The 18041-nt window shown below is 35.7% G+C and overlaps 4 protein-coding genes across 5 annotated transcripts; 1 reads left to right on the top strand and 3 right to left on the bottom strand.

Annotated features, from left to right (window-relative positions):
- The first annotated feature begins 1032 nt into the window (after positions 1–1032).
- Positions 1033–9232, top strand: LOC113289611. The gene is made up of 22 exons (XM_026538926.1): positions 1033–1273; positions 3830–3963; positions 4073–4157; positions 4269–4322; positions 4428–4519; positions 4624–4727; positions 4824–5293; positions 5440–5757; positions 5849–6040; positions 6132–6227; positions 6330–6393; positions 6511–6629; positions 6739–6985; positions 7073–7146; positions 7251–7378; positions 7463–7630; positions 7723–7813; positions 7902–8085; positions 8180–8287; positions 8416–8561; positions 8693–8752; positions 8888–9232. The coding sequence occupies exons 1-22, from the start codon at positions 1235–1237 to the stop codon at positions 8990–8992; spliced, it is 3078 nt and encodes a 1025-aa protein (XP_026394711.1). The 5' UTR covers positions 1033–1234; the 3' UTR covers positions 8993–9232.
- A 73-nt stretch (positions 9233–9305) lies between these two features.
- Positions 9306–10522, bottom strand: LOC113289613 (cancer-related nucleoside-triphosphatase homolog). The gene is made up of 6 exons (XM_026538927.1): positions 10403–10522; positions 10190–10265; positions 9997–10087; positions 9829–9913; positions 9556–9712; positions 9306–9461 (listed from the first exon to the last, which is right to left on the bottom strand). The coding sequence occupies exons 1-6, from the start codon at positions 10445–10447 to the stop codon at positions 9346–9348; spliced, it is 570 nt and encodes a 189-aa protein (XP_026394712.1). The 5' UTR covers positions 10448–10522; the 3' UTR covers positions 9306–9345.
- A 160-nt stretch (positions 10523–10682) lies between these two features.
- On the bottom strand, positions 10683–15370 carry LOC113289614 (HMG1/2-like protein). 2 transcript variants are annotated; one of them, XM_026538929.1, is made up of 13 exons: positions 15259–15370; positions 15069–15171; positions 14872–14976; positions 13425–13492; positions 13282–13339; positions 13134–13178; positions 12988–13040; positions 12770–12859; positions 11663–11712; positions 11493–11550; positions 11354–11398; positions 11164–11259; positions 10683–10917 (listed from the first exon to the last, which is right to left on the bottom strand). In XM_026538929.1, coding segments are annotated over exons 1-8 (447 nt in total). In that variant the 5' UTR covers positions 15261–15370; the 3' UTR covers positions 10683–10917; positions 11164–11259; positions 11354–11398; positions 11493–11550; positions 11663–11712; positions 12770–12846. The 2 variants fall into 2 exon arrangements, with proteins under 2 accessions (XP_026394714.1, XP_026394713.1); XM_026538928.1 differs by lacking the exons at positions 10683–10917; positions 11164–11259; positions 11354–11398; positions 11493–11550 and having other exon boundaries at positions 11662–11712; positions 12770–13040.
- LOC113291600 (high mobility group B protein 3-like) lies at positions 10900–12568 on the bottom strand. The gene is made up of 6 exons (XM_026541117.1): positions 12494–12568; positions 11663–11712; positions 11493–11550; positions 11354–11398; positions 11164–11259; positions 10900–10917 (listed from the first exon to the last, which is right to left on the bottom strand). Exons 1-6 carry the CDS (start codon positions 12566–12568, stop codon positions 10900–10902), a joined length of 342 nt encoding a protein of 113 aa, XP_026396902.1.
- Positions 15371–18041: the final 2671 nt, after the last annotated feature.

The raw sequence follows: 18041 nt of genomic DNA, 5'->3' as shown, positions 1-18041 counted from the left end.
AAAATCCTTTTTTTTTTTTGAATTTTGGTTGAGCCTATAATCGGTAATAAATGAAGTTATCCCGACTTCCGATTATACAGCTGCTCTCTTTGCCAATATCCAACCATATTTGTTAGTCAAAATAGTTCATATAACTACCAAATATAAAGTTGCCCCAAAATGAGATTTTGCAAAAATCACTTTTTTGAATTTTGGAGTATCCTATAATCGATAGTAAATGAATTTATCATTAACTTCCGATCCCCAAATACGCGTTTAACACAAATTTATATCAATCGGTAGTCTATGTATGTTTTTTAACTACCGATTATATTACCAATAATCGGATTCTAAAAACAATTATTTTACCTCCGATTATCAAAGAACATTAAGGTATTCTATCAACATTTAGAATATCCCATAACCTTGTCTATGGATTGGTTATAAAAAAATCGACCCTAACTCTTTCGGGGCCGTCCCTAAAACTGGCGAGTTTTTTATCCGGAACCTAGCTCCACCCCTGCCGAAACCCTTTTTTTTCCCTCACAATTGTCCCTTCTATCTGTTCGACCCAACATGACAATGCGACTTCTATATTAAGGATTTGGGGATTGGATTCCATTCTCCGGAAGACCATGGTATTTATAGCGGTAGGATCAGAAACATCCAATCGCTTAAATAAACTATGAGTAGAAAACAAAAATGGTCTCACCAATCGAGGAGATAGTCCACATACATTTGGTAGTTGACTCCAATGTATTGGTCGGTTTGCACCAGCACACACTCTGACACTTTAAACTCTCCATAACAACCAACCAAACATCGACATTTTTAACAAACGAATGGAAATAACCCATCCTTCCGTTAAATATAGGTCAGCATCCAAAGTAACTACTAACATTCCACGTGTTATCCGTCAATTTGGTCTTAACCCTGACGTCGCATCGTCACTGTCGCTACTATAAATCTGAGAGCATCCGTATTTAAGATAATCAACTGCCACGTGTATACATAAGTGCTGCTTGTATAAGAAACCGCAGCAGACTAGATTTTGTGTGTAAATCAAACCGTCCTGTCGTTTCTCTCCATTTCTTTCTTTGTTTCTTTTTATCTTTACAAACAAATGTTCCTGAGTGTTCAAAGTTATTTCATAAGTTTCGACTTTTATTTCTTCAATCCGGTCAAAAACCAGATCAGAGTGAATTTATTGATCATCAAACCATAATCTTTCTACTGCTATTACAGAATCTACCAGATGTTCGTCAAAAAATTAGTGGAGAAGGCTTCAAAAAAGGTTAGTCCGATCTCAAATTTCAAATCCTTCTTTACTTATTTCACTGATATCAACAATTTTAATCTCTCTGATAACATTTTTCACAAGTCACAGCAATCATCTTACTCTTAGTGATTCAAATTCTGTCGTTGAACTGTAATTTGCTACTTTCTATAGCATTTTCAAGTAAGTTAATTTTCCTATAATACATAAATACTTTTACTTTTTCAAGCAATTGTTTATAAAATGATTATGATCTTCCTTTATTTGAAAATTTCAAGGATAAGGTCTAATCGAACAAGACGGTCTGTAATTAATGTTTATAATTGGAAATTAGTTATGCTAATGTTTTATTTACCGATTGTAAAGATAAGGAATTCTACATTCCTAAACTAGGGGTGTAAATTCGGGCAGGCCGGGTCGCCCGACCCAAAAACTAAGACAGGCCGGGCAGGCCAGACTTAATATTTATGAGCCCGTAAACAATTTCAGGCCGGACAGGCCGGGCAAAAGTAGATAATTTACTACACAAAGACCGCCCAAAACCCGTTTTTTATACGGGCAGGCCAGATCGGGCCGGACATGCCACTATTTTTTTTTTCAGTTTAAATTTTCAAATGAAGGATATTAAATTTATTTACTTTTAATACGATATCTTTTCCTTTCTAACATTGCATACCGTAAGTGATAGTATTATTTTATATTTAAATTACAATGACAAATTTTAAATTTTAGCCTATAATAATTAATTAATTAGAGTACAGTAAACTTTCTATAATAAGAAAATATATTACCATTAATGTTTTGAAAAGGTTAATTATAAATAAAAACAACTATATACTTTATTTTTCTTGACACAAAATTGACAATTATAAAATTGTAACGTTTAAGTCTTTTTAAGAGGATATTAAATGATTAATGACACATAGAAGGCTTTCAGGCCGGGTACCAGGCCGGGTATCAGATCGGGCATCATAATTAATTGCAAAGTCCGGGACCGCCCAGTAAATTAGTCCAGGCCAGGCCGGGTGGCCCATGACGGGCCATAACAGGCATTGGGCTACTTCGGGTATAGGCGGGCTCGGGCGGGTACAGACAGACTGAGTATTTTCGGGTATTACTTACACCCCTACCTAAACTATGTAACTCTTGAATATCCGAGACTTTAAATAAAACCCTCCTTTTCAAAAAGAAAAAAAAAATTGGAGCAGATTCCCATGTTAGAGTGTTGATCTTATATTTCCATACTGGACTACATATTGAGTTTCCATAACTAACTAGCTTTCTAAGCCCATGCTATTAGTAATTAATGTCTTGTCGGCCCATAAAATGTAAGTCATAGGGTACTCTGCTGACCGGAGCATACAAGAGGAAGAAAAATAGAATTGATCGGTAGAAAATTATAGATTTCCAGCGACTACGGTGAGCATGAGACCGTGATCATAACTTAGATGGTTTAGGTCAATTAGCAGATTAGTATTTGAACACTAAACTATATGCACCCAGGATCCATCATAAGACACCGTCATTTATATTTATGTGCCGAAGGTCCTAGGTCGATAATGAAAATCAGACGGACCAAATAAATAAAGAAAAGAAAGAACGAAATAAAGAATTCTTATAGGGTTACTTGTACCAATGAAGTGTTATAAAGTGGCTCGTTTAAAATTTATAAATGGGCACCCTTTTTCTTTTTCAGTTCTCTTTTCCAGCTTAATTTAAGGTCAATCTAAGATGTCATGATGCAGACTGGAACACTGGATAACAAAATACTCCCTCCGTACCTATTATATAGGTGGAGTTTAAAAAATTTGTAGTACCATTAGATAGGCGGAGCTCCACTTCCGAAATTATTTTTTCCATATATACCCCTATTAATGATGCATGGGTATCATACAATCCAATTTTATATGTGAGATAGAGATATATAAAATAATATTTATATTGAAACAAGGTAAGGATAAATTTGAAAAGTAGAAGGAAATTTATGAAAACTAAACATTTTCTTATTCTAAGAGAATACTACTCTTTCGCCTATATAATAGACGTGGAGGGAGTAATAATACTCCGTGTCCAGATTTCATGACTACTACCAGGGTTACCTAATCCATGTATAAAAATGAAAAGATTCTTAGTCATTGCCTCCATCGGATTTGTAATTTCCACGGAATTTGATAATCCTTCCTAAAAGTAAAAGTAGTCTTTGAAGATGCCGCAGCACCTTCTTTAGATGTCTGAGTTTTAGCCACCACCAGGGAACAAACTGACCTTAGTCAACAGACTACAACTGTGAGTCTGTGATATCGAAATGATTTTCTATGCGGGACTTGGATGCTGTCGTTAGGACCAAGGTAATCCACTAAGTATGAGCTGCTATATGAGAGTGCTGGCCTGCTAGGCGAACGGGCTAGTTGTCTAGGGCACAGATGGATGTGTGACTGTTAAGTATGAGCAATACAGCAGCAGTGCTGAGTGGGTTCTCAGTTTTATCTTTGTTTCTTACGTATTTGTATAATGTTCCGTGTGAAATCCGAGTACATTCAGAGTTTATAACGATATTGATGTTTATGTAAGCAGCCTGGAGGAGGAAGCTTGAGCAGTTTGAAGTCTGATGACGTAAACCCACGTCTAGTCTTCCATTATGGGATTCCTGCAGGAGCAATTAAACTGGCTTATGATTCCATTCAAAACATACTTGCAATATCCACCAAGTAAGAAAGTTTCTCTCCTCAAATTTTAGTTTGAAAGTTTGATAATATACTACTCCCTGTTTACTGCTAAAGGATGGAATAAGCTTTTTATTTTTTGCATTTTTCCCAGAGATGGTCTAATCAAATTACTCGGCAAAGATAATACTCAAGCTATACTGGAATCCAGTGACCCAATTCCTAGCAAGTTTCTGCAGGTTTCTTGCTCTCTTATCGTTTTTTCCAGTTAGATTTTTTTGTAACATAGCAATTATGAAGATTCGATTGCTACAATTGCTCTTTTCTTAAGATTATTTCTCATGTTGCAGTTTATTGAGAATGAACGAGTTCTTATAAATGTAACGGCCCAAAACCACATTGAGGTGTGTGTTTCTGTAGCTTCCTTACTCTCAGCATAATATTGTTTCATTACATCTGTTTCACTTTCCGTTTTATAACATGAATCAGAACTGCTACTATATTGTTAGGTTTGGGATGTAGAGAGGAAGCAATTATCTCATGTGCACAAATTTAAACAAGAGATTACCGCTTTCACTGTCATTCAGCATACTTCTTATATGTAAGTAAATAGTAGATATATAATCCAGAATACGATTATCGTTCTTTAATGCATGAATTGGATTCGTAGCCATAAACTGAGATAAAATGCTGTGGTGATTGTAGCTACATTGGAGATTCCATCGGAGATGTTTCAGTATGGAAGGTTGATCAAGAAAATCATCATATATTGCAGATGAGATACAATATTCCTCTCTCAGTATCCCATGGTAGTAAACTTTAACCAGTGTACATGTGTGTTCAGTGTTGTCTTCTTAATTGCAACTTTGGATTATATTTAATTTTCCCTTATTCTATTCCCTCAGGTAATACATCGGAAGTAGGAGGAGATACCGCTGTGATGTATATACTGCCACAACCAATGGCTGAAAGCAAAAGAGTTCTTCTGATCTTTAGAGATGGTGCTATTGTCTTATGGGGAGGGGAAGAAAGCAATGTTATCTTCATCACGGGTGGAAATTTGCTTCATTCATTGTCTCCCGAAACAAAAAAAGTTACTTCTGGATGTTGGGCATGCCCGTTCGGAAGTAAAGTAGTTGTCGGATATAACAATGGTGAGATATTACTCTGGACTATACCATCCCTTTCTGATTCAAAAGGTTCGAGTAACAAAGATGTATCTGCAACTCAAAATGTTCCTATTTGTAAACTCAACCTTGGGTATAAGATGGACAAAATTCCTATTTCTTCGTTGAAGTGGATTTATGGAGATGGCACGGCTAGTCGTTTGTACGTCAATGGAGAATCTAACTCTGTGACTTCGAATTTGTTTCAGGTAGTTTTCTTTATGCAGAACTACAATTCACTTAGATGTTAAAATTTAAGTTATCTATTTGCGAGCCAGCAGGAGTTACCTCTTAGCAGTTTGTATGATGAGGCAATATATTGTTCCATGAATGTAAGTTGATATTTTTTTTGCAGATAATCCTTCTGAATGAGCACACAGAATCACGTACAATCAAACTGACACTTCCGCTGCCGGAATGTTGTTTAGACATGCAAATTGTTTCTAGCACCAGTGACCAAAACAGGCACAAACACGATTCTCTTATACTCCTTTTGAAATCTGGTCATCTGTGTGCCTATGATGATTCGGCGATCGAAAGATATCTATTGCAATTGCACTCCAAGTCAACTCCTTCCCTTCCAAAGCAGGTCATGATTAAGCTGCCATTTGTAGAGCCAAGCATTACTACAGCAAAACTCATTACAGATTGTACAAGTCTTTCTATGGATGAGGTAATACCATTATGAAAAAGAATTTGGTACGCCAACTCTTATTTGTTCATCATTCTCCACTTCTAAATTTACTACTTCTGTAATTTTGTAGGATTACAAGTTGGTGGCTAAAAGTTTGCCGTCATTTCTTCCAGTTGAAACAAAGGAGAAAGATGGAAAATGCCTGAGTAGTGGATTCACAAAGGTTAAATGTTTGTATATAACGGGACATAGTGATGGATCTATAAATTTTTGGGATTTATCATGTCCCTTGTTTCTTCCTATTTCATCTGTTAAACAGCAGGTAAATATCTTTCTTTTGAGCTTACCCGCAATTGAATTAAAATTTTTCTGATCTTCTATTGTTTTTATTCCAAATCTTTTTAATCGCGCAGAGTGAGGATAACCATTCTGTTACTGGCATTCCAGTGACAGCATTGCATTTTGACCACAGCTCACGATTGCTTGTTACAGGCGATCAAGTTGGAATGGTAAAGTATTTTGTTCTAATTTATCTCCTTAACAATGAGAAAAATGCTGGATCTTGTACTTTTTAATTACTTGTCCGTTTACTTCTCCCTGATTCTATGTAGGTCCGTATATTCAAACTCAAACCTGACCAAATCTCAATGGAAAATAATCGTCTTTCACTACAAGGTGTTTTTGCTTGAAGATGATAATTGTCATATATACTTGAGATTAACTTTTCTATGGACTGTTGGAAATCCTTTACCATGGCGAAATAACATTGTAATGAATTTGACTATGTTACAGGAAGTACAAAGAAAAATATTATCCACAGTGTTAAGGTGATAAAGGTTAATGGAGCTGTACTTTCTATAAATCTAAAGCAGGACTCAAGTCATCTTGCTGTTGGGTCTGATCAAGGATATGTGGGTTTTTTCTATCTCGTGCCCTTTGACTTTGTATACTTGCAGTTATATCTCTAAACGAGTTCTTAGTAGTCACCTTCTAAAATATTCATCAATCTTTTGCTTTCAGATTTCTATTATTGACGTGGAAGGCCCTACATTACTTTCTCAAAAACAATTTACCAGTGAACTATGCACTGGTGTTATCTCCTCACAGTTTGAAATCTGCAGCTTTCATGGTTTTGAGAAAAACGTTTTATTGGTAGCCACGAAAGACTCATCAATTGTGGCGCTTGACAGTGATAGTGGAAACACATTAAGTGCCAACACTGTCCATCCCAATAAACCTTCTAAAGCCCTGTTCATGCAGATTTTAGGTAATAATCAGAAATATATTCCCTGCGGATCATACTAGCTAGCTCTTTCTTTCCTAGATTTTTCATTAGTTAAATCAACTTGTGCAGATGTATTGGATGATCTGGTATTGCTCTGCAATGAGACATCTATCTACGTATATTCCTTGGTTAATGCGGTTCAGGTAATTCTCTTTGTTGATGGAAGTACTACCTACAGCTCATATTATGTGCAAAAGTAGCTGAAAACTCTATTACTCTCTCCTTGTCCATTGTACTGCTATCAAAGGGAGTTGAGAAGGTCTTGTACAAGAGAAAATTCCACGGTAGTACTTGTTGTTGGGCTGCAACAGTGCACGACAACAACTCAAACATTGCAGTTATACTTCTGTTTGCAAGTGGAAAAATTGAAATAAGGTTTGTAGTATTCCAACTCATGACGGCTTCAGTGTTCATTTTGTTGAACAAAACTGAAGTTTGAGTTGTTCTTATGTACTCTAGGTCTCTTCCAGAATTAACTCTTCTCAAGGAAACCTCCATAACAGGTTTGACAATCTCAAATTCAAAGCTGAATTTCATTTGTTCTTCATCTGGTGGGGAACTAGTTGTGGTGAATGGAGATCAAGAAGTTTTCTTTGTCTCACTTTTACTCCAAAAGGAAATCTATAGGTACATTCTCTTGGTTTATTTTCCAAATATTACATGCATGTACTGCTAAGCCATTTAAACAATTTACGGTTGATTTTCCTTCTCACTTTCAGGATTTTGGACCATATTAGTCTAGTCTACAAGGAGAGAATGCTAGTTCAGCAAGAAGCACATGTACCTGTTATCCATAAAGAAAAGAAAAAGGTAACAACAGTCTTTCGAAATATTTACAGTATTCCTTGTTATGCCGTGTAAAGTAGTCCATAAGAAGTAAAATTGATGGACTTTTCAGGGTTTCTTTAGCTCGGTTATGAAAGGAGGTAAAGCCAAGGCTGATTCAGATGTAACATTTGAGGAACCCAGAGCAAGTGTAGGAGATGAGCTTAACACTATATTTTCGGCAGAAAATTTTCCTTTAGATGCTGAGAACATAGATCATGTGGCCGTGGATAATGATGACGCCGAGCTAAGTATAGGTATATATGTAACTCTCTCTATCAGTGTTTAGCTTGATCGCAATAGAGGAACATCCCATTTGACTGATTGTATATGCTGGTTCTCTCTGTAAAGATGATATTGATATTGATGGTGAAATGGAGAAGCCCAAGGGAGGCGTACATAATATGATTCCAGGACTAAATACCCAAAAGCTGGCAAGTAGATTTCAAGCAATCACAGGTTGGTATGCACTTTTTGGGTTCTCGTATTTGTATTTATTCACAGTTCAAGAATCTTTCGACTATAATGACAGTATAAACCATTTCCTTTATAACACGTCCACCATTTTTTTCTTACTGAAATTACAGGAAAACTGAAACAAAAAATGGTTAAAAACGAAAAAACTCATGCTACAATAGAGAATGAAGCTGGGAAAAGTGGATCTCCCAGAAAAGATGAGAAAAGTAGTTCAATTGATGAAATCAAGAAGAGATACGGTTTTCCTTCCTCTGGTGTAAGTTCACTTACCTGTTCTATTTTGAATGATAATTTATCGTACCACTGGTTGTAGACCGCGTAAGTCTTTCCCCTCGATGTAAATGACTTGACCTGTAAATGACTTGACTTCATTTTCTGTTGTCCCAGGCAACTAGTGAAGCTAATATGGCCCAAAGCAAGCTTCATAACAATTTGAGGAAGTTGGACGTAAGTTTTTTTTTTTTTTTTTTTTGTAATTCCTGATTTACTAGTCCTTCAAGTGTACAGTCTTCTATCCTAACGTTTCTATTTTCAACCATTTGTTTTTGAGATACTGTGTTGCTTGTGCTTGCTATACTTTAGGGTATCAATGTGCGAACAACTGAAATGGAGGATACTGCTAAATCATTCTCGGCTTTGGCAAACGAGGTGTTAAAAACTGCTGAACATGGTGTTAAAAACTGCTGAACATGATAAACGAAGTTCATAACAGCCCTGGCTTGTCAGTGTGCTTAGGTAAATTAAAATTGTGTGAATTCAATTTTGTGTCGTTTTGTTTTTTTTATTGTACAGCTATCATTTTTGTGTGGGGATGTCTGTGCCGTATGCTCCATGGGTAGTTTTCTGTTACTTCATATTTTCCATGAACAGTGTGATTTTTCCACATTCTAATAGAATAAAACGGTCTTCCGCGTGTATAACGTTAGTTATTATTCCTGTATAAAATTTAAGCATTCTGACAACACAAAACAAAGACGAGCTTCAGAAATTGTAGCAAAAAAGTGAAGTGTATGGCATGGCATGGCATGCCTCGTACAGGATTAGGTCCTTCGTAGCACATCTATGAGTTGAGTGTAAATCTGTTCTTTCACAGCTTCTCCGTTCCTTGTGTTGATCGTGAATATCGCAGCCCCTGGATGATTCCTCATTCGTGCAACTGCACAAGAACATGACAAGCACAATTTACTTGACATGTCAAATTGAAAATGCAAAACGTTAGAACTTCCACAAATCTTTTGAAACTTGTTTACCTTCAGGTATGTCACGTCCGAATTTGGGGATGGGTATGGTAGCTAGAATTGGGATATTAGATTCAAGCACTCTTAACACAGCAGGGAAAAATGAAGAACTGAACAACTCCATTTTACCAACTTCATCAATGATGAATAAATCAGTGTCTTCTTTAACCTACATTGATAACATTTCAAAATGAAAGAACATCGACAAAATAGTGAGCCAAGTTGACTCAATCAGGTAAAGCTCTTGTGGAAGATTCGAAAATTTACACATGCCATGTCTCTAACCTGCAATTCAGGCAATGCTAATGACTCAAATGAGGTTATATCCACTTTGAACCTTCCAACACTAGGCCATCTTTGTGACTCTGCCCTGCTATTTACAACAAAAAAACATTTAGCGAAACACAACAAATTCCAAAGAGGCAAACAGATAAGTGGTGAGTAGAATTAGACCTAGATATAGTGGTAGAGGCAAGAGGAGCCTTACGACCATCTAAAGTCACCACTTCAAACCCAACTCTCTCCATTCCTTGCCTAATCTCACCTACACAGTAATTTCATCATACACATTGTCAGCTAATATAAAAGAAGAAAAATGAAAAAGGGAAGGAATGTGAAGTGAAAGAGCTCTTATTGGTATAGAAACCTTGAGCTTTCAGGTTCAGATAAGAAGCTCTTAGAGATTCTAGAACTTTCATTACCAAAGTTGTTTTCCCCACACCCTGTTAAAAATCGAAATAACAGAAAGATTGTTTTTCTGCAGAAAATCTAAACTTTGAAATTGAAATTCATTTCAAATTATTAGTTTTATCCCAAAGGAGATGAAGAACTGATTGGAAATTTTCTTTTTCGCACTTACAGGAGGCCCTGTGACAAGAAAGCATTTTGTACTTGGAGCTACCATTCTCTCTCTGTCCAGTTTTGGATTTGTATGACCAAACACAGCCCTTCGTAGAATCAAACTTTTGCTATTTGTAAACTCATTATGACCAAACAACAGTTAGTCAGTTGCCAGTGTCCTTGGGAAGGACATCGACCAATGTCTTTAAGCTGGGAAGTTCTAATCTAACACGTTATTTGTACCCAATTGTACATGGAGAGCCGATTTACAAATGTAATTAGCAACAAAATCAACTTATAAATTAGCTGCAAAAGGTTGAAACTTATACACAAGAATAAGAACGAAGGCCTAGAAAGTGCCCACATAGAAACATTGTACTATAGATGATGCAAGCTTCTATATAAGAAAACACCACTTTTTGTTGATTACATTGATCAAGAGTAGTAGTAGTAAACAGAGAACAAAGATGGCCAACTACACCAACTAAATCATCTTCTTCATTACATCACCCTCTTCTATTCCTCATCTGCGTTCTGCAAACCAAAATGAAAAACAATTCAAATAACTGTCGAACTAAATTTTGAAAGTTTGTTCAAATGAATCGAAATTTTGTTTTGCACAAGCACAAAAAACGTCTTCACTGTTATTATCTTCAACATCCTCTATGAGGATTTTATCATGCTTAATGTTTACTCCATTAGTCATGCCAAAATAAAAAACTTTTATGTAGAAGGAAATGATAACCCCAAACTGATTCCTGTATCTTTAAGAGTTTGTACCTTCCAAGGGCTCACAGCCTTCTTCTCATGTGCTTCCCAGTACTTGAGATACTCGATTTTCCTTTGCTTTTCCATTGCTACATAAGGAGCTTTCTCCTATAAAAAGAATAAAAGTTGAAGCTAGCGAAAACTACCGTTAATTGGATGGAAAAAGTATAAAACATTTGTTTTTATTAGAGAAGCTACTTACAGAATCGGACATTGATTTCCATCTATCTCCTCCAGCTTTGCCTACCTTTTGGTTTCGCAATAAGTAAAACAAATAAATGATAAGCACAAAGGGAACTAATATGCAGAGAAATTGAGGTGAATCTAAAGTGATAACTTACAACACAGACAGATCTATTGTTTGGATGCTTTTCCTTGTATGCTTGTCTGAATTTTTCCCTAGAAAAACAAACAAATATCAGACATAAATGAAAAAAACAAACATAAATAAGAGAAAGATATGACCAGTATTTGGAAAATGAGGAACAATTTGAGGAATAGAGAGAGTTACATGAAAATGAAATAGGCACTGGAAGGCCGTTCAGGTCTGTCTTGATCTACCTGCATAAACGAAACAGTAGACAATTATCATTCTGTTGGTAATAGTCCAGTTATTTTTGCAAAACAAGTCGAGGAAGGTTTTTCCAACCAACAGCTTTTCAGTTGCATATAAGAGTTGTTATCCAACAATGCTTGACATTTCGTGAGTGAAACTGGCCACCATTATAACAGCTGTTATATGGTCGGACATTTTGTTTTATGAGACCTTTGCTGCTTTGCATATCTTATTTTCCAGATAAAGCAATATAGAAAGAGACAAAGTTCAGGAACCCTACACATAATAATAGTATTACTTGTATATTGTTAATCGTGGTGACAACCAGTATTTATTTAGTCCTTGAAGAAACGGATCCTGGTTATAATGTTGTTGCAATAATTAAGAATTTGGTTTCCAAACATTTACTATAACGCATACTTAACAAACAAACAATTTAAGGTGACAGCTTTGAAGTTTGAACCATATCGTGCAACATGCATGTGATTTAAGCTTTCCTTGGTACTGTAATTCAAGCACATTTTGTCTAGTCAATCATCCATGTCGAATGTTATGAATGCATTTCCCAGTAAAGATTGGAATCTACGCAACGTATTCATACTCTAAACCTAACAATACTACCACAGAGAATCGAGCAAAAAACAGAAGGATCATAAAGAGCTCATGGAGAATTTATAATAGTTGATTAGACAGTTTCATGACAATGTAAAAAGCTCAAGTTTCTGGGCTTCCTAACAGCTGATGTAGTAACTAGCGTCTAGCGAGTTGTCAAGTCTTCGACAATACAGTAACACAATCAACAACATTAGCATTAGAAGGATTCTCATTGCACGTTAACTGGGGATCCAATTGTATAGCCATATTTTAATATTGGCTCCATTACCAAGGATCAGAGGTCCCAAACCCTCGGAGTACTAAAGATTTTGAGGCAGTCGTATACAAGATTTACGGCTTAAGGCTATTCTTAGCAACCTCGGTTCTCGAATGACTCAAATAATTGTTGGAAGAAAACTTTCAATGAATTTCTAAGAAAATATCAAACTAGGGTCTGTAAAGAAATACCTCTTCACTTTCATTATCTTCATCAGACTCTGATTCGTTGGAGTCAAATGAGTCATCTGATTCATCTTCATCGGAAACTACTCCTTCACTCTACCAAATGATGATAAGAATAAAAAATCTATTGGAAGGAAAAATGCAGACGAATGACTAGTGAAAATAAAAGACAATCAGAAAAATTTATTTAGTGAATCATTTTTTTGCAGTAAGGATCCATGTACTTGTTGTACTCAGCCTTCCTTTTCTCTGCTTCAGCTACATAAGGAGCTTTCTCCTGTATTTATTTTTGTAAACAATTGTTAAATTTAAGTAAATAAAAAATCTAATGAAAATAAAATAAAATTCTGACCCTGAAGAAATCACTTACAGCATCAGACAATGATCTCCATTTATCTCCTCCAGCTTTGCCTACCTATTTTAAGTGGAAAAGAAAACCAAATTAACAAATATAAAAGCACGGCAAAAATTTAAAGTTACAGGCGAAAAAAATAGGTAGATCTGCAGAGATAACTTACAGCGCTGACTGACTTGTTATTAGGGTGTTTACTCTTATATGTGTGTCTAAATTCATCCCTGGCAAAACAGTCAAATGTACGTTAGAAAAGAGAGAGACAATTTAAGGAGCTTATGAAAAGAATGAGCATTGGAGAGAAATTACAGGAAACAGAAAAAGGCACTCGCTGGTCTTCTGGGTTCGACTGTATCCGGAAGTGAGTCGTCAACAACCTGCACAACAGAAAACACCAATAGCAATTCAATCATTTGTAAGTGGCAGGATTCTTTGTAAGAACCAAATTCTTTGTTATATGCCTATAGTTTTCATAATGATGGACTTTTTCACATCTTGTTGCCCAGATAATCAAAAACCAAATTGGCAGAAAGTGCATGAACTTCAACTGATACTAAAAGCGTGATTACTTAACCTGAAATTAGTTTAGCGTTGACAGCGATGAAGTTATTATCATTATTAAGAAATTCATTCTAATATTTGTGGCAAAATCATATCATTAACAAACAAGTGATATAAGCTTCCGCTTCAGAACCACGCATGGGATACAACACATGTCATGTGAACAAAATGTAGTTTTAGATCTACCGCAGAGAATATTATGAATGCAATTTCAAACAAAGACTTGAATCCTAGATAATGTTTCCAAATTCTGCGCTATTTTCTTCTCAAAATTGCTACGAGGACCACTGATATCACAACTACGGCCCCTAGTGACAGATGACAGTATAATTATATACAGCACACAGTGACTCTACCATGGTTAGTAAGACATAGCAAAAGTGTCATGTTCAGGAGAGTTACATTGGTGTTGTGGATAATGCCATCTCTATTGAAACAAAGTTCAAGGTTTTTAACAGTCCAAGCAGCTAAAGTTGTAATTTATCAGGTCTTTGACTATAATAACATAAATATCAGGAGGTTTCTGTCAGGATTAGGAATCCGATTGGGAAGCCCTGTGTTAATATTAGCCCCATCCCAACTACCTGGAACCCAAAAAGTTTCAATTTTAAGATGGTTGTGTCTCCACAGACAGCGCAGATTCTATCCCATTATATCGGATCCAAGGTTTTAGCTTCAAACATATATTGGGACCCAGAATCCTAGATAAGATATCCAACATAGATATGATTATAGCTTCACGAGATTGTACGTAATGAATGCACTTCCAAGTAAAGACTTGAATCTTAATTAGTGTACCAATGTTAAATACCTCACAATATAATCATAGACAATATCCCCCCTGAAAAAATATCAGAAAGAGCTTAAGAAGAATTTACCATGTTTGATTAAAAAGTTATGTCAATAATTTTTTCCATTACCTTAAAGCGTTTTTAGTCTTAAACACAAAATGGATATTCTGAATAAAATCCGCAGTTCAACACCTAATGTAGTGAGTTATCAAGTCTTGGACAATAATACAATCTAAGACAGTAAGTTTTGCAATCCACTTTGCGTTAAGGCGGATACAATTGTGAAGCCGTATTTAAATATTAAACTCATTACCAGTTAGCCAATGCCATGGTTTCAACTAATTGTTGAAACAAAAATTTTCATTAATTGTATAACAATCAAATTAGGGTTTGTAAAGGAATACCTCTTCACTGTCGTCTGAATCTGACTCATCTTCATCAGAAGCTTGTATGCTGTTGATGTAATGAGTCCTCCTTGCTTCTGCTTTAGCTTCATAAACACCTCTTTCCTATAATTACAGGAGGGGAAATAAAAAGGCGTATTATCGAGTTGAAACTTACGATTCTGAAATTAAAAATCCTTCTACCAGAAAATACTTACAGCAGGAGACATGGATCTCCATTTCTCTCCACCAGCTTTCCCTACAATGGCGAATGACTTGTAGTTAGGATGTTCATGCTTGAACGTTTCGCTGAATTCTTCCCTAAAAATAAAATAATCAACACACAAGTTAGAAAACACTAAGAAATATTTGGAAAAGAAAAAAAAAAGGGAAATGGAGGAGATTTACATGAAAATAAAAAAAAACACTTGCAGGAAGTTCCAATGGAGCTGCCATTATCTCTCTGGTCTCTCTCTGTCTAGAGTCTGGACTAAAAGTTTCACCCTCTCCAATTTCTCAGTCTCGTTTTTGGAAAAAAAAAACTTTACTCCGTAGTCCGTATATGGAGCTTCACTAGCAGAAAGCACGTGTCACTCAACGGCCGCATCGTTTGTTGCCTTTCCAATTGAACGTGGTCTCTCTCTCTCTGAGACTTGTTCTGGTCAAAACCAACAAGTGTATTCAAATAAAATTGGAGTCCCCGCAGGTCAGAAGTATCACAGGAGGATTCTTCACGCCGTTAAGGTCATCTTATGTGGAGGTTTTATTAACATATTTTTTTATAAAGCATCAGCAAATAATAAAAAAATTATTTCACTAAGTGTTATTTTTTTTAATAAACAAAGACCTTCAAAAAAGTTAAAGATCCTTCTCAATAGTCGACATAAATCATATTAGAGGTACAGACCAGAACATGGAAGAAGAGTTACTATTAGCTCATTGAGCTAGAGTGTGAGCTACAGAGTCACACAACCTTGGTTGAAAGCTAAAAAATACATGTCGACAACTGAGAAGAGAAAGAAAAATGTCTTTGAGGCATCCATACGTTGATCACCATCAAAAACACCAGTAGAAAATTGATCAATCAGAGACTTTGCATCACTTTTAGCGATAATATGAAATAGCTTTTGTTCCACAACTTTTTTCAGGACTGCCCAAATAGCCTTGGTTTCAGCTTAAGCTTCTGAGGCTATATCAAAGACTGAGGTAGCACAAAATGAGGCTTTATTCAAATGATCTATCATCACATACCCTACACCATTGTCCATAGAAAAATCATCAAGAGCTCCATCAGTATTACACTTTATCCAACCAACTAGAGGAGGCATCCATTTGTTACAATAACTGATACTAATGTTATTGGGAATCCGAAGTTTTGGTTTTCTAGTAAGTACCATTGCTTTGGCTCTATGGAGGACAACTGAATGAGACTCTTTCTTATTGTTAAATACCAGGGTATTTCTACTGCTCCAGATAGACCAAAGAATGACTCCAGATAGACCAAAGAATGACAGATGTTAGAGCATAGCTCGGTTGAACCCACCAAGCGTTGGTATGTTAAGTTTGGTTGTCATATTGTAGTATAAAACTCATCTAGAGTCGCTTGATTAAATACTAGAGTCAACTTCGTTTAAGTTAGACTAGAAAATCTAGGAATGTTCAGACATACAAGTATCACTTCGAAGACCCGACGAATGAGAAGAAGTAACGACTACAACGACGACATCATCCTTCCACTTGAGGTTAGTAATATTGACTCGATCTTGTTTCCATTCTTAACCTATCTTTCAAGTCGTGTTATATTGAAAACATAACATGTGAAGTTGTATATACTGTATATAATACTCTAGTGGTTATACTTGGTCATAATAGTATGATCAAAGTGTTAAGGAAAACATAAATCACGGGCATTCACATCTCAATGAAACGGGTATTATGAAGTATAAAGGCTTATCTTTTGGAACTTCGTAAATACGACATCGACATAATTATTGTATATATTTATTTGATTATGTGTGCATTATATAGATGTGATTTCATCCTAGAAAACCATGTATCTTTACATGAGTTTATGGAAGTAGATGTATGAACTTGTTTTCATAATTGAAAGGGAAATCATGATTGGTCTTGCTATTCTTTGAATATCTTTTTGGATGACCAATGGAAGATGACTTTGGTAAAACTTGTCTTAACTCTGTTGAGACTTGAGGTATAACCGGTCATAGCCTATATAATATAGCTAGTTGTAATCGGTCATGAGCTACATTGAATATCAAGGTATAACCAATCACAAGCTATACTGGAATTCAAGTTGTAACCGTCCATAATTTACTTTGGGAGCCAAGGTATAACCGGTCACAAGATGAATCGGGAAGTTAGTTGTAATCGATGACAAGCTACCTTTGCGAAGCTAACTCGGGAAGCAAGGTGTAACCGGACACAAGCTACTTTGTGAGCAAGGTGTAACCGATTACGCCCTGTATTGGGAATCATGTTATAACCAGTTACAACATATTTTGGAATGATGGTTAATTGGTTCCAAGTAGTAAACCAATAATCATGGTTCACATATTTCTTCATGGTGTGTGTGAATTAGGGTTTGGGTTTGTCAAGTTAAGAAGCTTCTGGATGTCGACATATTTGGACATGTACATAACTTTTATAATTTATTGTTCAAAGATATTCCTTGATACTCAAGGTGATCCCTGGTCCGAAAAAAGTGAAAAGCATTTATTTATGATTTTCATCATATATGTTTTAATTACCAGCAATTAAAGCATATCCTCTGGAAAATATTATTAGTTAATGTGTTAAACTAATAATATAAGTTTTTCTATGAGATCTTTCGGAAATGTTGGTTAACATTAATTGGAAATATGAAAACCGAATCTAGGTACTTTAATGCATATATTTAGAATATTTTCGGTTTTGGAATTTCATTGTTGTCCAAACAACCTTGGTCTATAAATACCTGAGTTTGCATTTCTTACAAACTATCCTAAGAGCCAGGAAAACTTCATTTCTTATTGTTTTTGGTGGAGCCGTCTATTCAGAGAGGAAAGTACCCTAATTAGGCGAAATCTCTTACGACCGCTCGTTTAAAGACTTTTGTGGGATCAAAAAGCCCTACGAGTATCGTTGGTGGAAAACTAGATAATTGCAGTGTTATTAGTTTTCAATTATTGATTTGA

Source organism: Papaver somniferum, chromosome 6 (assembly GCF_003573695.1).
Source record: "Papaver somniferum cultivar HN1 chromosome 6, ASM357369v1, whole genome shotgun sequence".
Lineage (NCBI taxonomy): Eukaryota > Viridiplantae > Streptophyta > Magnoliopsida > Ranunculales > Papaveraceae > Papaver > Papaver somniferum.
The sequence above is the reverse complement of the archived record's forward strand: the minus strand, read 5'-3'. Positions and strand labels throughout refer to the sequence as shown.